This window comes from Strigops habroptila, chromosome 7 (assembly GCF_004027225.2).
Source record: "Strigops habroptila isolate Jane chromosome 7, bStrHab1.2.pri, whole genome shotgun sequence".
Classification (NCBI taxonomy): Eukaryota; Metazoa; Chordata; class Aves; order Psittaciformes; family Psittacidae; genus Strigops; species Strigops habroptila.
The window spans coordinates 43,489,255-43,515,660 of NC_044283.2; the positions used below are offsets into that span (position 1 = coordinate 43,489,255).

Genomic DNA, 26,406 nt, shown 5'->3' on the forward strand with positions numbered 1-26,406 from the left:
GGCCCTGGCTCCGCCGTGCGGCACCCCGCACAGCGGTCCGCCCGCCGCCACCACGGGCAGCCCCTCCGCCGGACCAGCAGCGGCTTGGGACGGCGGTGGAGGCCGTGCCGCGGCACAGGGGGCACACCGCTATACCACCGGCTCCCCCGTCCTCGCCTGATAGCTCGCGCCGCCTGATAGCTCGGGGCCAGTCTGGCTGCCCCGCGGCCCCGCTCCGCCACCCGCCCGCCCCGCCGGTGGGAGGAGCGGCGAGCGGCCCCGACCCCGCGGCGGCCGGAATCGCGGGCGGCCGAGCAGGCGGAGCCACCGCGCCGGCGGGCAGCTCCGACATGTCGCACTCGTCGCCTGTCGCCCGGCCCAGCAAGCCCTCAAACCCCCGCACCTTCTTCGATGTGGACATCGGGGGCGAGCGAGGTGGGGAGGGGGCAGGAACGGGCCCTGGCGGCGAGGACCCGGGCGAGACCCGAGCGGTGGGGCCGGGACCGGGTCGGGGGGGCTGGGGCACACCTGTGCGGAACGCGCGGGGCCCGGGCCGGGCGGCGGGGAGCGGGCGGGAGCGGCGAGGCTCATGCCCAGGCCAGGCCCCGGGGCGGAACGTTCTCGACGGAGAGGGACCACCAGGGCTGGGCCCCGGTGGCGCCCCGCCGGGCCGGATACAGCCCCCGGGCTGCGAGTACACACGCCGGGCCCCGGGGAGGAGGAGGAACACGACCCTGCCGCGAACGGGCTTCCCCGAGGGCTTTGTGCGCTCCCTCCGAGGTGTCCCCGCCACAACCAACAGGCCCGAGGGAAACAGGTCACATGGCTGCACAGGCACCCCATCCCCTGGGCTTCCCAGCTGAGGGAGCGTCCGTGCGGGTTGCAGGGGAGTGGATACTTCCGCCGCAGTCAGTGACCCCCTGCCACAGGCTCCCCTCGCAGCCGCGCCCCAGCCGGCGCCATGTGGGTGCAGGCCGCAGCCCGCTCCTGCTCACCGCGCCGCCGGGCTGGGCCTCGGTCAGGGCGACCCGCTCGCCAGGCTGATGGTTCTGCCTTCCGGCCGTGACCACCCGCTCTCTGGGGACCCGCTGAGCCGGGCAGCTGCGGTCTGAGGAGGCGAAAGCTCAGGCAGGCCTGGCTGTTCCCTTGGCGTTGCCAGGTTTGCAGGAGGTCACTGAAAGATCTGTGCAAACGGTTAAAATGGAAATCAGAAAACAACAACACAGGAGCTGGAGTGATATTTGAAAGTGCAGGTTCTCAGCATTTGCATGGGTGAAGATAGATGCTGCCTTTTTGTCAAGACGGCACCTCTCGTGTATTCGTTTTGCTACTCAAAAGAATTAAAGAAGCAAGTCTGCAAGAGGATTTGTGGTTATTGACTTTCAGTTCTCTAATTTGCTTTCATTCCCATATTAATTAGAATTAATATATTTACATTTAGCTTCCGGTAGAGTGAAGTTATGTTAACTAATTGACTGTGAGGCTGGTGAGAAAACAGGATCATCAACTGATGGCAGCTGCTAGGAGTGAGAAATAGCTCCCTGAGAAGCCACTTTGTGAAAAGATGAGAATCTGACACAGAATCCATTTATTAACAATTACAGGATCTGTTAGCTACACAGGTTTCACTTCTTTTAGTTAAAACACGTACATTTTTGGATTTAACAATTGCTTGCAGCATCTGTAACTGTAAATAGCTGTTATTCATCCTCGGGTATTACTGTGTCTTGGTAAAATTGGGGTTTAAGAGAATAAGGAGTAAGGTTAGTGTACATGTTTGGCATAAGCCTTATGATCAAATAAAAGACAAACCAGTCTTTTTACATTTTGTCTATTTTTGATTGAACAAACTACATGTGTATGTTAAAATAGACATAAAGTAAGTACGCATGTTAAAGTACATAATTTGGCTTTACTATACGTGTGTGTGATTTCCTACGTACATTTTCCTGGCAGAAGATGCATTTGGCATTTTTTGGCAGAATCTGTCTTTATTCCCCTTAAACTGTTCTTGATAGTGGAATTCATTGTTGCTGATAACCTTGCTAAAAATCTACTGTAACTGTGCCAGAAATTGCCATTGAACAACCCCAAAATGCAAATTGAATAATAATCTAAATAAAAATAGTCAAGTCTGAAACATTAATTTCCTTTTACCTGTAATGCATCACCATGCCAAGGATGGGACTTAAAAATATGTCTCATTCTCTATTTGTCATTTCAGTTGGACGCATTGTCTTTGAATTATTTGCTGATGTTGTGCCTAAAACTGCTGAAAATTTCCGTGCGTTATGTACAGGAGAGAAAGGAATGGGGTCTACCACTGGAAAACCTCTCCATTACAAAGGATGCCCTTTCCACAGAAGTAAGTTCTGTTCAGAAATCCTCTCTTTTCCTGTTGATATCGGAAGTCCTCCATTATCAGTATTTGAAATAATGTTAAATAATATTTTGGAGCACTTATTTAAGAAATAGCTTGACTGAAAGTAAGTTTTTGGCTTTTTGGTCATCCTAATGATGAGGTGTTCTTACCATGCATTGACAATAGCAAAATATAAATGCATTAGTAAGTTAGTAATAGTAAAACTAGTCTGGTGTGAGTTGTGAGTAGGTTGAAATGGATTTCAGGTAAAGATTAAGTATCAACTAAAAAGGAGTACTTAGGGGACACTTGATAAATAAAGGGTGGGTTTTGATTTTATGTAGGTGAGGGTGCTGGTGACAGGGATTGCTCGTCATCTCCAACTTGTTTTTATTTCGTGCCTTTCCTGCCTTGCTGCTGTATCTTATAATTATTTTCTTTTACAGTTATAAAGCAATTTATGGTCCAAGGTGGAGATTTCTCAAACCAAAATGGCACAGGTGGAGAAAGTATATATGGTGAAAAATTCGAAGATGAAAACTTTCATTATAAGGTACTCCATTGAAAATATTAGTTGTGTTCAGTTTTTGAAGTTTTAGTGATTTTTGTTTTTCTTGAAACTCAGAATTAGCACTCTTTAGTCCAAAGTTCACATATTTAAGCAGTCAAACGAATGCAGCAAAAAACCCCCAGCTAGTTTCTCCTTAAAGTCTTTGTTTAGTACAGAACAAATACATGTATGAATACACACAAAATGAGGTCAACCTCACTGAACAAAGTCAACCATAGTTCAATTTTTCTTTTTAATTGCACCATCAGAATTCATTTGAAACAATATTTTAGTTCACACCAAAGTAAGGGTATTAAGAGAGAGGCAAATTTTGTCACTCTGAGGCATACAAAGTATGTTAGCATTAAGTGGATTTTATGCCTTTTTTTCATATACTAGTAACATTCAGGAGATGAGATGTGAGAAATACCTGTTATAAGAAGTAGGGAATCCATGGTAGATTGCAGAATTAATCCAAAGGATAAAATAAAGCATTTTCCCCACTACAGTTATTTTCACTGGTACGAGAAGTGAAAGGTTGTTTACAAATGCCTTTTTTTCACCCAAAATGCTGGAAAAACGTGCTGTGAACAACTCAAGTTTTTCAATATGCAAAGGCCTCAATTTGAGGATGTCTTTTTTAAGAGATGCTGTATTCGATGGCAGAAATTCCTACCCCTTCCATTCCTTATTTCCACTCCTGTATCAGCGCATGCTATTTCATTACTAGCATTACTTCATTAGCATTAGTGTAGTCCCACAAGCAGTTTCGTTAGCCCAGCTGCGTGAAGAGAGGCGGGAGCTGCGCTGCAAGAGTAGGAAATTCTGAAACAGCCTTCGTCCTCAAAATCAGCATCTAGTGATACCAGCGAGACTGCAAGTGCATGTGCTTTACACTACAAGTACAATTTTAGATCAGCAGTTTTCTCAGGGTGTATCCTGTATCTTTTCTTGTTTCTTTTGCAAAGGCATAGCCTTCAAAATGTCCATTACCATTCTTCAGGCTTCTCTTTGTTATCAAAATCGAATGTAGTTGATGCTTCCAGAGTCTGTCTTTTGACGTAAATTGACTTTTGAAAAAATCTTTCTTGAGCATTTTAGCATTTTAAGCATTTTACCTTGCTTTAAAAATGGCTATTCCAGAAAGGGAAGAAGACTGCTTTTTACCATGCTGTGCAGCAGGTGTGTGCACCTTAAGCCTACAATTGAAACCGTATTTGAAAATCTTCAAATCTAAGTACTACCTGTACACTGTGACTTAGGTTTTTTGGCTAGCAGACTTAGCTGTTCTGGAGAAAAATTGCAACCATAATAATTGTTTGTGAGTGCTCATCTGTGTTCTCAGCTGTACATAAAGGGCTGTGTGGCTGGCAAAAAGTCCCTTGTGCTTGAACTATGAATAGTCACATCTTGAACCTGGATAGGAGTACTACTTGGAAGCAACAAAACCAACATGTTTTACAAGTACCCCTTACAACAGCCAAGACACTCGGAGCTGTAGGTGTAACAGTTCTCAGCACTGGCATTAACTGTCTTCATATATCTAATTATGTGATAGCATATGAATGGCTCCTCAATAATACTGACTAAAAAACTTAGGTTTTAGGCATCATTGACCCATGGCTGAAACAAAGCTGTGACTGCAATTGTATTTGCCTCCAAACAATACTGTAGGAAAAGAAAATATGGTAATACTCTACTAATCAGGAGTCAAAGTCCATTACCAGGTTTGGAGCAATAGCTGGAAATGTAGCCCAAACATTCATCATAGATTTAATTACAGTTGGGAGAGATGTTCTCTGAAGTCTGACACTTGCTATGGTGGTCTCCCTCCCCTTCTCCCCACAATATCAAGTTTCTTAGGAATACCACAGTTTGCATGCTTCAGTATATATGTGTGGTGTAACATGCTGATTTACGTTAAACAGAGTTCCTTGCACTTAATAACAGATCAACTTGGGGAGAATAACATTTTAATGGCTGTGTCATGCCAGTTTAACGAGAGAATCACAAGACATATGAAAAATACATTTTTGCAGTACAAGTGAAAATGAAATAATCTCTGTGGTGGTGCAAGATAATTCTTAAAGAAGGAAAAAGTACTTACAGGAAACAAGATAAACAATATTTTCTCATGTTGGGCTGTTTAATAAATTTTTGTTAGTTTGTGGCCTGGTAGCATAAGCCAAAATAATTAGGTAGTTAAAAATCCCAACAGAATAAAAACTGTCTCTCTAGGAAAGTGAAGGAGTTAACCTTCTCCTCCACCCCCCCCCCCCAAGTAATGAAGACCAGAGTCCTATAAACCCCACAGTTCTACAACATACTTTATCTGAGCAGCCCTTATAAAATTAACAATACATACCCATCTTGACAGTGTAACATTAAAGTTGGTTTAAGTGGTGTTTAGCTTTGTTTCGCGAGGCCAGTGGTCTTGAGTAATCCAGGAGGAACTTCACATGTCTCTCAGGTGATCTGTCCAAATTTGGCAGCGCTGCAGGGATTGAGTGTACCAGAAGCAGATAGATGTTACAGCATCAAGTCACACAGGCGGCTCTGCTTGCTGGACTGCTATGTGGCAAGTAAAGGTGCGGAGCTGGGTATTTGACCTCTTTAGTCATGATGGGTAAAATTAGTTGCTAACTATATGTAACTGGTTTACCAAGTTGCCATTATGGCTGTCCTTGCTGTATAAATTAACTGCCTTACAGGATCTTCTGTATGGTTTTATAATAGATCTTTTATATGTTGTGTTGATTTTCTTTTCCCCAATGCAGCATGATAAACCAGGGCTGCTGAGCATGGCAAATGCAGGACCTGGTACTAATGGATCTCAGTTCTTCATTACAACGGTGCCTTCTTCTCACCTGGATAAGAAACATGTGGTGTTTGGCCAAGTGATCAAAGGAATGGGTGTAGTTAAGATACTGGAAAACGTTGAAGTGAAAGGAGAAACTCCTGCTAAGGTAAGCAAAATCCAGAGCACCTACGGATGATATTTATTCTTCCATTATATAATGTATATTCATTTCTTCTAAATGCTTGGTGTAATGTATAGAACTGTTAAATCTTAGCTAGTTATTTTTATGAACAGTGTTAAATTCCATTTTACTGTCCTTGTTAAGAGGCTTTTGTTCTTTCGCTATAAATTTCCCCTGCACAGAAAAATTACTTATTGTTCAACACAGCCGTGAGGGTGGAAGCCTTTACCAGGGTGAAGGTGGAAATGCACAGCTAGAAGTGTAGGATGGGTGGTGAAATTAAAAGGTGGAATTCACAACCCTACCTAAGGGATATGTAATTCTTGTTGTATTTCTAGAAAAGCAGTTGGTGTGTAGGTCAACTCAGTTTGTGGTTTGAAAAATTAGTACCTCTGTAACTTTAAAAGACTTGGTAGGTTAAGAAAGAACCATCTTCTCTAATGTAGTAGAACTTCCATGTCTCGTGTTTTGCTGCAGCTCAGCCTGCTGCCAGTTCCTCTTCCAGCCTCTCTGGGGAGCGTGGGTATGGTGTTCATGGAATGCTGCTCCTCTGAACGCAATGCTTTCTGTGACAAAAGCCTTTTGAAATCTGAAGAGGGACTTTTTACCAGGGCATATAGGGATAGGACCAGGAGGAATGGCTTTAAACTGAAAGAAGGGAGATTCAGATTAGATATTAGGAAGAAGTTCTTCCCTGTGAGGGTGGTGAGGCACTGGCACAGGTTGGCCAGAGATGCTGTAGCTGCCCCATCCCTGGCAGTGTTCAAGGCCAGGTTGGCCGGGACTTTGAGCAACCTGGTCTAGTGGAAGGCGTCCTGCCTGCGGCAGGAAGTTGGAACTCAACGATCTTTAAGGTCCCTTCCAACCCAAACCACTCTGTGATGAGGACAGGCTAATGAAGTGATGGGTTTCTGAAATCAGTGCACTCAAACAACAGATGAAAAAGCGTTTTTACTGAATTTGAAAGAGCACTTATCAGTTGTAGCTTTTTTTGGGGGGAAGCTGTCTTAATAACTAATACTGCTGTTTACACTTTATTTTTTCAGTTGTGCGTCATTGCAGAATGTGGAGAGCTAAAGGAAGGAGATGACTGGGGAATTGTGCCCCAGGATGGATCTGGAGATGCTCATCCAGATTTTCCCGAAGATTCAGATATGGACTTGAAAGATGTAAGTATTTTTCTTTTAAGGTATTTTACAGAATGTAAAACTGGTAGGTAATCTGAGTTACATGGTGTCTGTGATGATGTTCCCTAAGCCTTTTTTCTTAAGAATCAGGTCCTGACTAAATGGTGACATTCAGTTTTAGGAAAGGGAATGCTGTGGGAGCGGATTGCTCTCTCATTTTTTCCAGTACTAACTGCAGCTGATTTTTCCCCCATTAACTTAACAATTATTTAACAGTTGCTAGACTTTTTTTTTTTTCTGTCCTTCATTTCTTTCTACTCTTGTTTGTGCTGTAGTGACAAATTGCAGTTACTGGAACTCCATCCTGCAGATGACTAAATGTTGTACTTACTTACTTTTTCTGCACAACTTTTAAAATATCCATCGTTAAAAAGATTTTGCTTCACTTACTAGAAATAGTAAAAGATCAACCTTTTAGAAAGATTTTCACTACATCAGAGCTAGTTATTTTCAATTCCCAGTAGCTGTCTGCTGCTCAGGTTGTTCAAACTGAAGGAAGACCTGATGGTGAGAGTTAGGGAGCAGACTGGTAAAAGCAGCTTCTTCTGCAGGTTTTTCCTTTATCATGAAGTGAAACAGACAAACTGTAAATCAGTGAATAGTGAGAGGGGCAGAAAAAGGAGGCTGCACATGTAGATTCCAAATAGAGAATTGGAAATAGAATAGTAAACAAACATTACAGCTAGAAACCAAGACACTCCTTGTATCTGGCCATTGAGAACCACTTCAGCCTGTGAAATTGGTTTTGGATAGCATTTGCTGTGGTTCAGAACTGAAGTTGGCAGGTGCCTGCCGCCTTTAATTTTAAACTAGTTCATATAAACTAATTACAGAAACCATGGTGACATTGGTCTCATGCTGTAATCAGGTTTTTTTCAAGGTCACTAATTCTAGTAGAGTAGAAGTGTAAACTGATAGCATTACAAACAGCAATATATACATTTGACAGAGCTTAAGACAGCTGTGGTATAGACAGCAGTAATTATAAACTTTCATTGCCCCTGGAAAAGTAACCTAACACTGAAAGTGTATGCCATTCTGGAAATAGAAATGATGGATTTGATAAAGAGATGCAGTTGTTCTTTTTCTCCTTCCACAGGTATTTAAGTGTATTGATAGAAGAATTGTGTTGATAAAACCTCTAGTTTGAGTGCATGCAGAGTTCAGGGGACTCTTACCATTCTGAGAAGCAGAAGACAAGTTTTTTCTGGGGAATAAGGCAGTCTTGGTTGAATACTTTGGTTGTTAACATGTCTTCTTTTACATGAGTAACGGTCAACACCTTTATATATAGCTCTCTGTGGGTAGCAGCATCTAGAGGAAGGAGTTGAACTGCTATGTTGTTTCTGGTGTTTTCTCACCCTTTATACTGTAGAAAACCCATTAGGAATTTCATCTTTCAGACTATTGTGTTACATAAAGTTGAGAATTTTATGGGAGTGGTTTGAAGCTAGTCTTTGTCTACAATTGGAATATTTTTATTCTGAGATTTTATAATCTTTGAAAGAGGATGGGCCTGGGTTAAACATTAAGTTATTCAAGACTTCTTTCATAAGTACATTCATACTTTATATTTTCTATCTATTTTATTAGGTTGACAAGATTGTGGCCATAGCAGAAGACATAAAGAATATAGGAAATACTTTCTTCAAATCACAAAATTGGGCATTGGCAGCTAAAAAGTATAGTAAAAGTTTACGGTAAGGCTATCATCATTCAATCAGGTAGTTCTTGTAACCCAAATTAATACTGCTACCAAGCAATGATATGTGCATTTCAAAAGTGCCTGTTGCTGTGCTCTTTTAAACAAAGAGCCTTCTGAATCTGGAAAAGATCTGGTTGATTTTTAGCTACTTACTCAAGCAAGTCTTGCTATAGGTAAGAGCTATAGGCAGGGAGTATTGTTTAGAACTGACTAAATGCTCCTTTTTTAATACTCTTGCTGTGCTGGTGCATAACCGGGAAGAAAAGCACAATAGTAGACAGAGTAGTTAATGGACAGGAAAGGAGGGAGATAGATACTTTTTCTCTGATTTCTAAAAAACAATAGGTTTAGCAAATTGGTCAGTTCGAGTACCCCCTAATGTGACCCTTATTAATTTGCCATTTTTTTTTCTGAGGCTTCATACCACCTTCCTGACTCCATGTATACTTCAGACCTGCCTTCAAAATAGTGGTCTTTCTGCTTTTGTTTCCATACTGCTCCTTTCCTGTTTTTCATGCTTTTTGCTTCATGTATATGAGCTTCTCCTATATATATATTTTTTTTAAGTTATACTGACCTTTTTCCCTACCTTCTCAGTGATCACTGGTTAACTAGCAGTAACAATAATGAAAGAAAAAGAATTCAGGCATATTTAATGCTTCAGTGGAGTTTTTAACTGACTGGGATTCAAACAAATTATGTCTTTCTGAGCCACAGAAGTGTATCTTTTAATTACAGATATTAACTCAAGATGCAGTGTTTCCCCCGCCCTCAAAAAGCTCCTCACAGACTAACAGAAAACTCAAAGTAAACAGGGTATCTATGTAAACCTTTCAGAAATCACATAGAAAAGAGGCTGGAATGGATCTTTAAGGCTTTGTGTGTTGTATCTGTCCATTTCCTCTCCCCATTCTTAAGTCAGTATCAGGTATAATTATGCCATCCCTTACAATTAGTTGTCTTGCTTACTCTTAAGCACACCCAGTGAAGGCTCTTCCAGTTTGAGTAGACAGCTTCTGTTTGGTGCCTGTTTGTCTCTGTGGATTGAACGGCTACTAACTTTTCTAGGCTAAACAAATCTCATCATTCCAGCTCTTCTTTATAGGTCATACTTTTGTGGACATGCCTGTAAAACATGCCCTGCTGTTTTATCTTAAAATCTAATACTTTACATAGGATAACATATGTTAGCTGGCACTTCACTTGGCACTTCACCAGAACTGATAGAATAGCTCTTGGTGAGGTATCTCCCATGTCTTAAGTACAACTCACCCAGCAAACCATCCTGGCAGTGGTGGTGTTTTTTTACCGACAGTAACCATTATAACTTTGTTTTCTTTTTCTTCTCCTACTGGTGCTTTAACATAATTTTTTAAAAATTTATTTTATATGTAAGAATTGACACTTTTTTTTAAAAACCACAACATATTACTTCCTATTGCCTGTCATGTTTTGGTGTGATTAATAAATATATTTGTTTTGAACATAACTCTCCTTACCTTTTGAACCTTTTCTCTCTCTGCTGGTTCTCATCTTTTTAAGTATTGCTTATTTCTGTGGTCCAAAGTTGCATACAAACCATGCAACACTCATAGGGCATGCAAAAATAGAACTTACATAGGCAATGATCTGCAAAGACAGCATTAATCATGGCATGCTCAAAATATGAACGTATGCAACTTGACATAAAAAGCTGACAGTATTAGCACATCGCAATTCAAGAAGAACGAGATACAGTTTGCCTACCAGTTTTCCTATGAAACAGAGATGCTCTAAATGATGTGGCTCAGTCCTGAACTAGTGTCAGTTTTGAAGTTCAAGAAAAAAGTCATGAAGACAGTGGAAAGAAGGTAGAGTTATTAATGCTCATAAACCACCCTCCTTTACAAGGTAAAGTTAACTTCTGATTTTAGCCAACTCCTACACCAATTAAAATATTACTGAGGGAGCTGAATAAGAGATGAAGCTTCCCATGAACGTGGAAGGTGCAGTGGTGGTGTTGACTTTTTGCCACTAATGAGGAACATGTTCTTTGAGAATAAACTGTCAACTAAGAGAAATCCTAATGGTTTCATGCCATCTAAATAGTACATTTGTCTAAGAAAAAGAATGCTGTTAGTACAGTGGAGGACTAGGAGTTACAGGAAAACGTTCACCACCAGAGAGTTAATCTTTTTTGTCAGGATAGGTCTTATATATTTAGTTTAATAGATACTTGTAATAGTGGAATTGAAGCTGCTTTAAAAATACCGCTTAGGATAGGCCAGTTCGCACATACCTGTAAAGAGGTGGCTAAGGGTGGAACAAAATGTAAGTTGCAACACTAACACTTGTGCTTTGTAAATCTGTTTTTCTGCAGGTATGTAGAAGCTTCTGAAGCAGTGGCAGAGGAGGCAGACAAACCAAAGCTAAAAACTGTTGCTCTGACCTGTGTTCTAAATATTGGCGCTTGTAAACTAAAACTGTCAGATTGGCAGGGAGCCATTGAAAGTTGTTCAGAGGTAAATTTAATGTTTAGTATTTTGATGAACAGTTGGCCATGATAGAAAATGGAGACTGAAACTGCAAAGTTTTTTTAAAGAGTCTTCTCACAAGCTTTATGATTTGAAAGTAAACAGTAGAAGGCTGATTGTGAAGTTATCACTAACTTTCCAGTACGTGGCTTTTAAAAAGATTTTGAAATGGAAAATGACTCACTAGAATCAAACAAAAAGAGGGGTGTTGCTTTACTGCCAGAAAAAATGCACACTGTCACTGTCAGTTTGCTTTGCAGTTTGGTTTTTATATTACAAAGTTAAACTGTCTTCAGTGAAGGAGGAATACTTTTCTCTGGAAGACTAGCACAAGCAAAACATTTTACTTGCTTTAAGATTGATGGTCTTGTACCTTATTCTAACTAAAACCCTTTTCAGGTAGGCTTAGTAAAATGAAATCAGTGAATAGGAGGAAAGAAGGAAATAATAAATATGGAAACATTGAAAAATAATAGAACAAAAGGGGGGAAGAAAAGGAACAGTGACATAGACATACTGACAGAATTTAATACATTTGAAGAAACTTTAGATAATTCAGTAAAACTCTGAAATTTGGAAAGAACTGATTAAAGAATGTGCTTATCTGTTAGCAGAGGATCCTGAACAGAATCTCGCAGGGCTTCATGCTGAAAGCAGGAGTCTCAGCCCATCTGTGCGTGAGGGTCTCCAGAGAGCTGGCTTGCTTTCTAGCCTGCTGATGGTGTCACCACATGGAAAACTTTCATAAACCTATATTTAGAATGCACAAATGGGGAATGAGGAAAGAAAAAAACAACGGTGCAGTGTGATATCTGTCATCTAGAAAATCATAAAAATTGAAACAGCATTTAAGTGTTACAGATGGAAATTATTAACCACAATATGTGCCATTGTGGAAAAAAAATCCTCACACTTTTTTTTTAACATTACAGAACTGTTAGATAAAGGCAACTCCATTGCTGCAGTAGACTTCTGTAAGGTACTTAGCTTATGTCTTGTAACAAGTGTTAAACAGTGTATCAGAATTTTAATCAGAACATCAGTTTCCTAAGGTTAACTAGGAGAGTTCAAAGCAAGTGTTAATGAGAAATCATACACTTTTCACTTCTGTGATTTCCTAAGGCCCAAAGCGATGTAATACATGTGTTATTTGGTGTAAATAAGGAATTGCAAATGGCTGAACCTGTTCAAACCAACCTCGATTTAAAACAGCTGTAAGCACAATGAGTGAGCTAAACCCAAGGAATGCTACCTATGTGTACACAATACAGACACCTCATTTCCTAATCCTTGACGCAGAAGAGGCTCCAGGCTTTACAGCAGAGAGATCAGGAGGATTGCCCAGAGTAATACTGCCTTTTTGTTAACAGTCAGTACTGAATGTAAAAACAGATGCAACATCCAGTGTCTATAATTCTTAATTACTGATTTAAAGTTAGTAAGTGGAATCAATGAAGCCATACATTAATGCAAATGGATTTCCTCTATATTCTTTAAAATAGTAAAAAGACACACTGTAGAACTACCTGCAATAAGAAAAAAGAATGTGATCTTCACAGGCAAGAAAAGGAAACAGCTAGCTAGCCAAATTCACTGAGGTACTCAAAAAAATAAGTAATCACAAACAGTGGAACAACTTCTTTGGCCAGCCACCATTTCCTATTTTGATATTGCCGTATTAGAATGGGCATATACACATTAGTGAAACTGTTCAGCTCAAAAAAGACATAATGAGTGGAACTTGGCAAGGTTCCTGTAGCATGAGATGGATTGCTTGGATGCCTACAGTGAAAAAAGCTTTACAGGAAATCTGTGTGTTTTATTTATGACACCATTTGAGGGGTTTTTTTTTGGTGTGAAGGAAGGAGCTGCAATACAGACTTGTATTGTGAGACTCAAGGTTAGGATAATTTGAACTGCAGTAACAACTTTGCCTTAGCAGATACATACATATATACATATATATATATGGGCACATACATACACACACACAGGTTCCATTTTATCCTCACGTATGCTTGCCCTTCACAGAAAACCACTTCTGGTGCAGTGATATTAAACCTGATTAGCTGGCTATTCAGTGTGCTACATTAGAGCGTTCCTTTTTACCCAGTTAATGTTTTGACAGCTTACCCTCAAACCAACTGGAGATACTGTCTGCTGGTGTGAACTGTGCCATTTGTGGAGATGGGAGGCTGTGAAGTATATGAAATGTTAACGTGACAATTTTATTAAATTTACAGGCTCTTAAAATAGATCCAGCAAATACTAAAGCTCTCTACAGACGGGCTCAAGGATGGCAGGGAATAAAAGACCTCGATGAGGCATTGGTAACGATCACAATATTTAATAGAACTTTTTTCTTGGCTAGGCACTTCATCAGAACATTAATTTGTATTTCTCTTTTATTTAAGGCTGATCTTAAAAAGGCTCATGAAATTGCCCCTGAAGACAAAGGTAAAATAAAGCTGTTTCTTTACAAATTCTTTACTTTAAAGAATGTAACAAAGTAACTAGGGTAGTATTTTGTAGGAAGTCATACCAGCATGATTCCCAAAACGCTGGCTTCTAACACCTTAAACACCGACAGAGCCCACGGAGGTGTTCTCACCTGGTTTTATACAGCAGTGATGCTTCTGTTGCGCTGGGAAACCTGCTCATGTAGGTCAGCTTGAACCACCTCCCTGCCTCACACGGGTCTTACTAACTTAATTTCCTGGTCTAATTGGGCAAGATTTTTCGCACATAAATTCTGTTCTGGCACCAGTACTGTGCTTGCCACATCCTCCTCTACCTGCTTACCTTACCTTAGGGACAAGGGTTTTTGCTGCTAATGTATCTGACCTAATTGAAGATTAAATGCAGTTCTATTAAGTGAAATAACATTGGCAAGTTGCAGCAGTGTCACCTTGTCTTGACATATTAGGAGACATAATGTAAAGGGATTACCATAACTGTATCATGGATTTTCTTTCTAAGCAGCTATCCAGACGGAAACACTCAAAATCAAGCAGAAGATAAAAGCCCAGAAGGAGAAAGAGAAGGCAGCTTATGCTAAAATGTTTGCTTGATTTTTTTTCCCTAAACTTCTAAATCTATGCACTAACTCATGCAAAAGGATAAATGGAGCCGCTTTTTTCATTTGCCCTCTGCTGCAGTTTTCAGTGTTTACAGCTCAAAAGTCTAATAATAAAGACAAACTGTTCAAAGGTGAAGTCGTTTTTATTTTTAAGCTGTAATAACTTGTGTTTTGCCAATAAGGTGTGTTTCTATGTGTAAATAAGTAGTGGTTGTGTTTTTGCAGCTTAACAGTGCTTCCTAAGAAGCGTGGTTTCACACCAAGACAGTTTAGGCAGTTTCTGTTAGAATTTTTATTAGAGGAAGCCTGATGTCTTTTAAGGAATAAAAACGCTACATACAATGAAGGTGCAAGTATTACACTTGTTTTTTTTAAGCACTTTACAGGTTGTATTGCAGATGGGCTCCATATTACCATCAGGGGGGAAAAAATCTCAACTGTAAATTTAATGTAAAATGTGTAACACTTTACATGAGTGTAGAAAGTTGTCACTGCTTTCTTCCCCCACCCTGTACTGCAAGGTAGGATTACATATAGTAAATCACTCCAGCTAGAGAGAGGAAATATTTCTTTTAAGGGTAGGTACTTAATTCTTCCACCATACCCACAATTCTGGATATAGCTCCTGTTAATCACTGAACTTCAGCAATAAATCCAAGATCCAAAGTTCCTGTGTCAGTCCTGAGAAGAACTTTCTTCTGCCTGCCACACACCTCCTGTAAAGAAGTCCTATTTAAATAAGGCTAAGGATTTGACCAGAAGGCACCGACTTTCCATTTAATGCAACAGTCATATCTAGAATTCAGAACAGCACTTTAGCCTCAAACTCTTACACATTCAAGTCAGTGCTGTACTTTTAATTACACTGCAGCATAAAATACTTCCAACTTATTTGTTGGTGATCAGAAGTCACTGAATAGATTTCCTGTCAGTTTACATTCCATTATAAGCTGGTCCTCCTCCACCTTCAGGCACTACCCAGTTAATATTCTGACTTGGGTCCTTAATATCACAGGTTTTGCAGTGGACACAGTTCTGAGCATTTATCTGCAGTCTTGATCCTTCTCCTGTTTCCAGGGGAACATATTCATAAACTCCTGTGAAGAGCAAGAGAGAGCTGTCACTTCACTGAACAGTTTTCCCCCTGCACGTATGCTCTACTAACCAGCAAGTGCAAAGAGGGAAGTATATTACTAGTGTGATTCAACTGTTTTCTTCTGTCTTCCCTAATTATTTCATCACAAAAGTACTGTTCACATAACATATTTTAAGACCTGCACTTGAACCCTCTTCTAGGAGGAGGATTTGGATAGAATGCATGAAGTAAGTTGTAGGCCAGGTGGACTCTTCCTGAAGTACTCGGTCTTTCACCTTGCAAAACCAGCTCACATTTTTATTACCCACCTGCTGGACAAAATCTTTGTTCCGGTCCATCAAATACAGCCAGATTCCTGCTCACAGGGACACTGTCATCTTTCAGAGTTAAATGAGCAGGCTGGTCATGTTCATGGTTTGTACCACTTAAAGCCACAGACGACAGGAGATCAAAACTGATTTTTCCATCGGGCTTTGGGTATTCAATAGGCGTGCAGTCTTTGGCTGGCTTGAGCTGAGCAAAATCTGGTCCTAAATATATTTTAAATACATAAGTTTACAGTAATTCTATACTGAATTTGCAGTTACTCAATAACATTTAATTACTTCAATTAAACTGTATTAACTAAACCAACTTAACGTAATTAAGCTATTTTAACTTCTCTTGTCATCAGAATGAAGTATTTCATACAAGGTAGCCTTTTTCATGAGACAAAAAACTGCTAAGTAGAACAGTGTTATGATGTCTTCATTTACATTATATGCTAGGTAATATGACAAAGTCTGCTTCAATGACTTACCATCTATTTCTTTCCTACACTCATCACTTGACCAGATGTGCTCTAGCTTCGACTGAGTCCAGAACACACTGACATAAACATTTAGTACCTTCTTTCAGGAGATAATGAAATTACCTGGATGTTTTAATGTCCATGGTTCCATTCCTCGCAGCAGCCAGTAAAATATACCGGTGTAAATCATTCCTCCATACACACCAAGTATGCTATGGCAGGATGGTCGGATGTTTCTAACCGCATACAGTTCCTTCCAGACCCAGGACTTTTTCAGGTTCTCTTCATATTCTTGCACATGAAGTCCTAAGGCAGTACATTACTGGTTAGGTACCTACAGTACATAAAGACTATCCTTGAAGTAAAAAAAAAAACAGCTGTATAAAGACAACTGTTAGCAATGAAGGCACCAAAATGAGGATTTCAGAATAGGAAGCTAGGAATATACTACACAACATATTTCAGCCTCTTGAAGAGATCTGTTTTGTTGGCAGTTACCAGCAGGAATGCTCCTTTGTAGCCCCTATGAAATGATCCACGAGCAGCATTAAATTGCCTCAAACCTCGGTAAAACATAACTGGCCAGGTGGCTACACTGGCACATTTGTGGGAGAACAGCTGTCCTCTCAGAATCCAAGAACTGACCAGGAGAGTTTACCTGGGATCCAAGAGCCAGGTTCGTAGTTTAAAAATTGTCAAGTTCAAAAGCTTTTTCTTTACAACTTACGCAACCACAAACAATCTGATTTCAGTAACTATGACTACAGCCCAGTGGATGATACCAGTGCTAGAGAACATTTTTATTCCCTCTGTAATTAGCAAGTTAATGAGATATATGACCACAAACTTGATTTAAACTCTTTGATTGTATTCTTTACACATACTAGACACTGCACACGATATATGACACATCTAATGCAGTGTAGTTAAAACCAAGTAATTATCTTAGAAAAAAACCCCCTGTTTCTTCAAGTGAAAATTTTCTGACAGCTTCCCCTTCACCATTCTTCATTACTATTGTTCTAAGTAGTAAGTTTTAAGCCTTGCCTGTACATGAAAACATGCTTCAGTCCACATTTTCTGTTGCACATCAGGCTCTGAAGAAAAGAAAGCTCCTTATCCATGCACAGAGAAGAAAGTGGGCTCTAATATTCTACTGCATGACCAAACTGGAAACAACATATAAAACCTGTCCATAACCAAACAAGAGCAGCACGCTACCCAGTAAGAGCATTTATTCCTTCAGAGGGTTTCTAAGCATTTTAAGCTGTTACTAGTTGATACTTTAATTGCTCAGCATACCCTCTGTGGCAACGTGTACTGCATGTTCTATATGAACAAAAGCTCCCTAGGACTGAATCAACCACTCCAAATAATCATGAGGGACCAGGCTACAGTGTCCATCTCCAGAATGACTGAAATTCTAACTGGGTTCTCTTGTTGCACAGCCTTTGTTAGCAGATTTAAGGGAACAACCAAGGCTTAAATAAATGGCTACAATGTGGTCAGGCTCAGGCCATTACTTCGATGTGCCTGTACTACATATAAAAGGAAATACACAGTCTCACACAGAGAATGCTATAAAAATATAAAGACAGAAGAGGACCAAAGGAAAAAAGTATCCTAACAATTAACAGTGAAGAGCAAGTTTGCTCAATACTTCAGAATAACTAAACAGAACTTAATTTCCTTCTTTCTTAAATCATTCAACAGTGTAAATAGTAAATAAACAGTAGATATCTTTTCAAACCAGCACACCCATTTCATGATTTATTTGCATTCCCAACTATTTTATTCAGACACATTTAGTCACTGCTAAGCTGTTGGTGACTCTTAATTGAGCGCAGGGTAATTACAAGTCGAGGTACAACAATCTTACCTTTTGTCTTTGACTGAAGATTTTCATTGATTAATTGGTTAAAGATGGCTTCAGAAGCCAACATGCCGCTCTTCATTGCAGTATGTGTCCCTTTGATCTTAGGAACATTCATGAGTCCAGGACTGCAACCAATTAATACTCCACCTGGGAAGGTGAGTTTGGGTATTGACTGAAGAGGAAGCAGAAAGAAAAGTGCTTGCTTTCTTTGTTCGTGGTTTTTAAAGCAAAAATAACCTTCTGGAAATGAAACTGGCATGAGGCTTCAGTGTCCTTCACGTTTTTAGAATTGCATGTGCACTTTCTAAAAATACACCAGAGTTACTCCACTTATCAAGAAATTCTGGCATAGTAAGCAAATAAGAACAGAGACATTGTACTGGGGCTGAGTATAAAATAATGACAACATTTTCCTTATATCTTCTCTCTAGTTGCTTTATCTGCAACGAAACTATGGTAATGTCACCCACCAATACCATTTTCCTCCTTCAAGTTTAAATAAGTTCTTTTTTAAAGAGGTATTTGTGTTCCCAACACAGTAAGTTGCATGCATCTCCTCTCACAGCTTACCATTCAGTGCTTTTTACCACAAATCTTTCCTATGAAACTGCAGAGTGCCCTCCTTGTTGTTCCCCCCCTCCCCACTTATTTTAGAAGTTGCTCAGCAGCCAACAAATAGGTATTTAGTGAAAAATCGGTCTTACCCCTGCCCTGCAAGAAACAATGTCATTGACTACAGTCAACTCACAAACATAAGATGCCCAGATGATTTGCAAACATCAGGTCTATAGTATTAATATACTATGTTATATGCCCATATTACTTAAGGAATACCTCAACTATCAAGACAGTTATCCTCACCCTCATCCAATGAGATTAAGATTTTAGACAGGGAACAGCTTCAAAACTGCACTTTGAGCAGAATGCCGTGATCATATCCCAGGTCTGAAATTGCTGAAGGTAAGTTACGAACATGGCCTTCTCCTGAAAGTCTTCAGTACTCAGCAGCTCTTGTGAATCTAGCATCCTGCTTTTATTAAAGCTGCTGAAAGAACTGATTTTTAATAGCCTATATAATTTGACCCCAAACAAGTAGTTTTAATCAATGAAAAATGTCCAAATAATAAGGTATCCCTTGGAATTCAAGATAATCTGAAACAAACATTTTGTTTCTTCTGCTTGTTCAATTGTCATCTGTTTACTATTTGCCCAGGGCTGGTTACTTCTGAATATTCTTATAGTAGTCATTAAATAAAGTTGTACTACACAGCATTTCCTATGCATTTTGGGCAATTTGTTTAATCAGAGACGTAGTTATTTGGTTTGTAGCAAAGGTAATTTAGGCTGAAAATACAACTACAACTTAATCCTTTCAACCGTGAGAAGCCACCATCCTCTTGGCAGCAAAGAGACAAAACAATGCTGGTTTGGAGGAGGGAGGAAGGGGAGATGCCTGCTCCCTGCAGCATCCTCACTGCCAGTGGACCAGGAACCCCCTATTCTCCTCCCCTTAGCTCAGCTCAGGGCTGGAAATCTGTAAGTAAGTGAGTCTAATGTTTGACACTTGCATAGGTCATCAATATGAAGGTTTTTTTTCCCCTAATACTTGTAATACATGTTGCTCAACAGCAGCAATACTTTGTTTTCCACAAAACTCTTAAATCTTTTCAAAGTTTTTTGATAAAATAGAGACAAAATTGAGATTGCCTGGGAATTTCTTAAAATTAAGTGCTTGATTTTGCAATTTCAATAAACAGAAGAAATAAAAGCTATGTAGATGTAGCCTATTGAACTCTGTTCCTCCTTCCACATACCCAAAAAACCAGCTACAGAATCAGCTAACTATCCAAGAGCTTGTGCTCTCCCTGTCTCACACCAACTTAGCTTCACCGCATGTTAAAGACTAAAGAACATGGTCATAAGGTTACCTATAGCAGACAAAACCAGCTTAGGCTGACAGTAATTTTATACAGCTATATACACCTATGCTCCTGTACAACATCTTTGCCAGCGACATGGACAGTGGGATTGAGTGTGCCCTCAGCAAGTTTGCCAACAACACCAAGCTGTGTGGTTCGGTTGATACGCTGGAGGGAGGGGATGCCATCCAGAGGGACCTTGACACGCTTGTGAGGTGGGCAGATGCCAACCTTATGAAGTTTAACCAAGCCAAGTGTAAGGTCCTACACCTGGGTCAGGGCAATCCCAGGCACAGCTACAGGTTGGGCAGAGAAGAGATTCAGAGCAGCCCTGCAGAGAAGGACTTGGGGCTGTTGGTTGATGAGAAAATTAACATGAGCCGGCAGTGTGCGCTTGCAGCCCAGAAAGCCAACCGTATCCTGGGCTGCATCAAAAGAAGCGTGACCAGCAGGTCGAAGGAGGTGACCCTGCCCCTCTACTCTGCTCTCATGAGACCCCACTTGCAGTACTGTGTGCACTTCTGGTGTACTCAACATAAGAAGGACATGGAGCTGTTGGCGCGAGTCCAGAGGAGGGCTATGAGGATGATAAGGGGGCTGAAGCACCTCCCGTATGAAGACAGGCTGAGAAAGTTGGAACTGTTCAGCCTGGAGAAAAGAAGGCTGCGTGGAGACCTCATAGCAGCCTTCCAGTGTCTGAAGGGGGCCTACACGGATGCTGGGGAGGGACTCTTCATTAGGGACTGTAGTGGTAGGACAAGGGGTAATGGGTTCAAACTTAAACAGGGGAAGTTTAGATTAGACATAAGGAAGAAGTTCTTTACTGTGAGGTCGATGAGACACTGGCACAGGTTTCCCAGAGAAGCTGTGGCTGCCCCATCCTTGGCAGTGTTCAAGGCCAGGTCGGATGGGGCTTTGAGCAACCTGGTCTAGTGAAGAGTGTCCCTGCCCACGGCAGTGGGGTTGGAACTGGATGATCTTATGGTCCTTTCCAACCCTAACTATTCTACAATTCTGTGATTCTATTTGATGCAATATTGCCACCAAAATGAAAACTGAAGCTACTGAACAACTTACGTAAGAAAATATTCCTGGACTCTAGTGATGCAAATGAGTCAGACTGCTACAATCAAAGCAACACATGCAAAAGAAGAGCTAATTTAAAATCTTCTTAAGTGATTCACCAATAAAGCTTCTTTTATTCTTTACTGAAAGCTTGTATTAAAAAAAGGCCATTTAAAGTATGACTTCATGATTAACTAGACAATTTCATCTACAGGAAGTAAAACGGAAAAAAAGCGGAACAAAACCCCCCATGCATTTATATTAGGAACAGTGAAAGTAAGGGATATGTTGCTTTATGTCCAGCAAATAAGTCCAGAGACTAGGCAGAGGTGCACAAGAGCTGTAGTCCTACTGTGTGTAATTTAGCACAATGTCTGTAAGTGACTTAAAAACTACCATGTTCTTTCAGCCGTATGTTTTGAGTAGTATAAGGAGTATGCAACTGAAATCACAATCTGGCTACTACTTCATGAAAGGAGGAAATTCAATAATGATTATCTGTGATAGAGAAACCAGTGCACAGGGTGAAAGGAGAAGCTCCTCCTACATTTAACTCTAGATTAAAACACCTTGGTATTTTGTGTCTTCTCTGTGTTAATAATGGTCAGACAATGGTTTATGAAATAAGCTAGTAATAAGCTAGTAATAAGCTAGCTTATGAAATAAGCTGTGTTACAACGTGATATGACATATTTCCACTTCATAATGGACCAAGTAACCAACCTGTATGATCACATTTAATCAAGAAGTTGCTTCACGAACCTTCATGACTCAGTCCCAGGAATGCACACTAGTAACAAAGGTTAACCCCACAAGACTGAGACAAGTGTTAACACTGCTGCTGAAATTCCACCTGTATTGCAAAAACCGCATGAAGTCACATTTATACAAAAGAAGAGGTTCAAAAAGGAAGAGAGCAGAATGGAAAGGCCCCAGACACAGGCTGCAAATCACAAATACTCAAGCTAGTTTTAAACTCCAAACCAAAACGCACGTCTAGAAATGAATCTAGGAGTCCAGGACACGCAGCCATGTCCTGTGTTCCAAGATTCCCACATGAGAAGGTTGAAAGGACTTTAGCTATTAAATATAAAAGCAAAGTATTTCTTCTGCAAATTGTTCCAGCCCTTTCAACTGAACTTCAGCCTTGGTGAACACATGGAACTAGGGTTGTTTAGTCTGGAGAAAAGGAGACTCAGGAGGGACCTTATTGCTCTCTACACCCACCTGAAAGGAGGATGGAGAGAGGAGGTGGCTGGCCTCTTCTCCCAAGTAACAAGTGACATGACAAGAGGAAATGGCCTCAAGTTGCACCAGGGGAGGTTTAGATTGGATTTTAGGAAACATTTGTTCACTGCAAGGGTTGTCAAGCATTGGAACAGGCTTCCCAGGAAAGTGGAATCACCATCCCTGGAAGTGTTTAAAAGACATGTAGATGTGGCACTTAGTGACATGGTTCAGCGGTGGACTTGGCAGCGGTGGGTTAATGGTTGGACTGGATCATGTTAAGGGTCTTTTCCAACCTAAACAATTCTATGAATCTACACTTCATTTAGAAACAGAGTCAGAAGGTTTTTAGTATGACAGAACCTAAATCTAGCAAATCTCAGCAGCCAGGATCCAGCAAGATAACAAGGCTTTTCTGTCCAGCAAAACTCTTGGTTTTATTCAGCTTTCCGATAGTTCGGGTTCTTCCCAACAGCATACAACCCAAATCTACAGCACAAAACCCACAGCTATAGGGAACTCAAAGTTAAAAAAAAAAAATCATGAAAAAGTTACCTGTAAACCACCTTCATTTAATGCTCTGGCACCATAGGCAATCCTTGTTCCACCCTCCAAAGTAGGCTGTACAGTAGGATGGTGCTTCCACCTCTGAAACTCCCTAAATGGATTCAAATAGGGATTTTGATAATCTAAACCAACCTTGAAAGAAGAAAAGTGTGCAACATTAATGAAAATAAAGTACAAAATTTCAACAGAAGTTTGAAAAGAAAACAATTGCATATTACAGCAACTCTTTAAATCTATTTTATGCTAAACCAACCTCAGGATCTTTCTACTTAGAGAAACTAGTGCCAAAAATACATTCTATTAATAGAACAGGAGAAGCAAATCTGAGAATTTGCTGCCACAAGATTGTTCTTTGCCCTACTGAAACTTGAAGCCTGGAAAATATTTAATTGCATTGTAAACATCTTCCATCTGTCATTGAAATAAAACAGCGAAATTATATTAAGCATGGTTTAATGGGCAGGATAAGGGAGAAAACTAGTTTTAAATTTGTCTTTCAAAACCTCTTTGCCCTAGAAAAGCTGGAAGGAGAGGTGAACAATTCTTTCTAGACAGTTATGTCCTTGTGCTCACATATTTAACCAGTTCTCCACATCATTTAGCGGAGTCGATTATCATTTCCAGTTAGGTGAGCCACTATAATAAAGCACAGGGGATCAGTGATGACAGCAGAAAATGAAGGAAAAAGTCTTTTGCCAATTGTCTGGATGCCCAGATTTTTCTCTTACGTATGTGAGAATTTGCCCGAAGATATACTCTGCATTTCCGATCTTTAATATACTCTTAAAAGGACTCTTATGTTGCCAAGTTTTCTCTTTTGAGTTTTTTGGTTCCTCTAAGCTTTATTTGAGGCAAATAACAAAACATATCATGAGTCAGCAAGAAATAGTTGATTTCTGCCTTGATTTCTCTGGCAGTTGACTGCTTTTAGAGCACTGCTTGCAGTTATTTCCTTGCTAGATAAAAGTTAATGAACAATTTGCAAAATAATTGCAAGATAATCCTGCTAGAAGAATCAGTTCAGACTGACATAGGTGTCAAATTCAAAGACAAAAAGTTCTCATATGTTCACACAAAAGTTGATTTTCTCCTATGTGAACTGGAGATAATATGAACATTAATGATTACCATTCTCTAAGAAACAAAGCTCTCTACCCTTCTAAAAGCAAACAGAATTTAAATGTCTACTGTCTGTACTTATTACTTCCAATACAAGAAATCTGAACAGAACAAGTATGGATGTCTGAGAAAAGTTGACAAGTTTGTTGCAATGTTTCTTACAAAACGGTTAGACAAAAATACAGTTTTCACACACGCACACTCTGGAATCCCTCTGAAACCTACGAGACCAAAGCATCACCTAAATCGTATGCTCGTAAAAGTCCAGATCGTGTGCCTGACTAGTACAACATCTGCGAGTGAAGCACAGGCACATAATAAATAGTGCATGCTTCATTTAGGGCTGTGGGTGCTAGAAAAGTCATTTCTTACCATTGCTCTTTTCATCACTGGCTGGCAGAACGACACAAAACTGTGTCTCTAGTGATCTCGATGCTTCTGATAAAGAGGCAATAAGAAAGGAGCAGCTGCCTGTCCAGTTCAGAGACAACTGCTAAACAGGGCAAGGCAAACAGGGGTGAGGAACGGCAAGAACAAACCAAAGAGCTCAGAAATAGAAGGAATGCTGCTTTTGGAACTGCAGAGTGCTTCCACTTTACATGCTCCTCTCAAAGTGGGGTTGCACCCAAGGCTGACGCATCAATGAGGAAATGGAATTGTACAAAGTGTACATGATTCAGACATTTCCTAACTTGCAAAATCCTTGTGAGTACAGTTTTCATAGATGATTTGGGTTTGGCTTTACCAAAACTTTTTTGGTTTGCAAAAAAATGTGTAAGCTTTCCATTTTGTTCTTAATAAAAGACTCTTGATTTAAGACACATTAATATGACAAATTAACCTTCCCTGATATGGCCATAAGCGCATGTAAAATTGAGAAAGTACTAAATTTAGTCTATTGCTATTCTTGTGTTCTCATGTTGATATTAAAACAGAGAAAACAAACTGCATAAAAAGGAAGACCAAACAACAACAAAGCAGCATGAAAAAAACAGCTTCACTTACCACAAATCCAAGAGCAACTAAAGGTTCACTCTCATTTAAGTGATAAAGAAAGGATCCTCCATATGTATGTCTGTCTAAAGGCCAGCCTACAGTATGTTCCACTCTTCCTGGTTTCCATTTCTTTTCATCAATAGTCCATAACTGAAACAAAGATGATGAAAAAATTACTTTACATCGCAAAGTAATGGCCTTTCAATAATTTAAGACAAACATGCAATTACATATAAGAGAAAATTAATTTACTGCTATAACCAATACATAAATTCACACAGCAAAATACCAGGGTAGTAAGTACATTTTTTTTGGGTTACCATTTAAGAATTTCCTAATACAATACTTCTCTTTCTTGAAATGCTGCGCATCAGAAAATGTGACTGAGGCTCCAGTACTATACCCAAAATTGTCATTTTATGCTTTATACTAGCGACTTCGATAGGTACTTCTGCTAAGGAAGGCAATACTTACATTGATTTTTTTTTTTCTTTGAATACATTATTTTTTCATATGAATCACTGCAATTTCCTCACAAGGTCAAGGCTTAACAATATGCCTGAGTTGATCTAAATATCTGCAGCCAAACAAGTTGTCCTCTCTCTGCTCTCTCCTACACATCTCCAGTGCTGATCTGACCCCTGGTGAACTCACAGAAGCACCTTCACGTTTCCACTAGCGAGTCAATTTTCTGCTCATTTCACAAAACATCTCTTCACCACAGAGCCAGGTGCAGTCTAATGACAGAAGGGCATGGAAGGCACATCCAAGTTAATGTTTCAGTTTAGATTAAGGAGAGTATTTTTGAGCAGGACTCCTGATTCCTCCCACTTACTGTGCTTTAGTTCACATCGTACAGCAGCCATCATACAGGAAGGAATGAACTGGATTACTTTCACATGAAACTAAATTGTGAGACAGAAGCCCATCTAAAGCATTCCAGTCACAGAAGGGACTCAGTCCATGGGACTAGATCAGAGCTAGTCCTAAGTAAAAATAAACCTGAAATGTACATAGCATGGATATTGGCTCATCAGCACCTGCTATTTCACTTAAAGAACCCTTCCCATTGGACTGTACTATTTGCTAAAGCAGACAGTCTCATCTGGAAGCAAAGGAAGTCTACAGCAAACCCTACGCTTTAATGACAACTTAGGTGTTGTTAGAAATTGTAACAAAGACTATGTATTCTCTACAGAAGTGTAAACTAACTACTTAACAAATATTCTGTTACTGGAAGCACATGCTTAGAGTAATAAAGAGTATATTATAGTCAAACTGACATATTCTAGATAATACAGCTCTTTCTCATGACTGATATTTATTGAGAATAAAATATTTTAAAAAGGAAACAGGATCCCTATCCCAGTTTTACAAGCCCAGTGAAGGGCATTT

At 40.0% G+C, this 26,406-nt stretch overlaps 2 protein-coding genes across 4 annotated transcripts in view; one reads left to right on the plus strand and one right to left on the minus strand.

Annotated features, from left to right (window-relative positions):
- On the plus strand, nucleotides 1-14,702 carry PPID (peptidylprolyl isomerase D). 2 transcript variants are annotated; one of them, XM_030493407.1, is made up of 10 exons: nucleotides 1-414; nucleotides 2,204-2,344; nucleotides 2,788-2,894; nucleotides 5,669-5,857; nucleotides 6,919-7,041; nucleotides 8,653-8,759; nucleotides 11,124-11,265; nucleotides 13,521-13,607; nucleotides 13,692-13,734; nucleotides 14,260-14,702. In XM_030493407.1, the coding sequence occupies exons 1-10, from the start codon at nucleotides 330-332 to the stop codon at nucleotides 14,346-14,348; spliced, it is 1,113 nt and encodes a 370-aa protein (XP_030349267.1). In that variant the 5' UTR covers nucleotides 1-329; the 3' UTR covers nucleotides 14,349-14,702. The 2 variants fall into 2 exon arrangements, with proteins under 2 accessions (XP_030349267.1, XP_030349266.1); XM_030493406.1 differs by lacking the exon at nucleotides 13,521-13,607 and having other exon boundaries at nucleotides 24-414.
- The window catches only part of ETFDH (electron transfer flavoprotein dehydrogenase), a 20,313-nt gene continuing 8,540 nt past the window's right edge, over nucleotides 14,634-26,406 (minus strand). For both annotated transcript variants that reach the window (XM_030493404.1, XM_030493405.1), the window contains exons 8-13: nucleotides 25,021-25,161; nucleotides 22,885-23,028; nucleotides 18,122-18,290; nucleotides 16,366-16,548; nucleotides 15,761-15,982; nucleotides 14,634-15,453 (exon numbers count right to left, since the gene is read on the minus strand). In XM_030493404.1, the coding sequence (XP_030349264.1) occupies nucleotides 15,290-15,453; nucleotides 15,761-15,982; nucleotides 16,366-16,548; nucleotides 18,122-18,290; nucleotides 22,885-23,028; nucleotides 25,021-25,161 (1,023 nt within the window). In that variant the 3' untranslated portion in view covers nucleotides 14,634-15,289. The remainder of the gene's footprint in view (nucleotides 15,454-15,760; nucleotides 15,983-16,365; nucleotides 16,549-18,121; nucleotides 18,291-22,884; nucleotides 23,029-25,020; nucleotides 25,162-26,406) is intronic.

What these genes read in the sequence shown, in the direction of transcription:
- PPID (XM_030493407.1), top strand. Translation starts at nt 330, where the DNA reads ATGTCGCACTCGTCGCCTGTCGCCCGGCCCAGCAAGCCCTCAAACCCC. An exon ending in AAGGAGAAACTCCTGCTAAG is followed by an intron (nt 5,858 to 6,918) that starts GTAAGCAAAATC and finishes TTATTTTTTCAG; the next exon opens with TTGTGCGTCATTGCAGAATG. An exon ending in AAGTATAGTAAAAGTTTACG is followed by an intron (nt 8,760 to 11,123) that starts GTAAGGCTATCA and finishes GTTTTTCTGCAG; the next exon opens with GTATGTAGAAGCTTCTGAAG.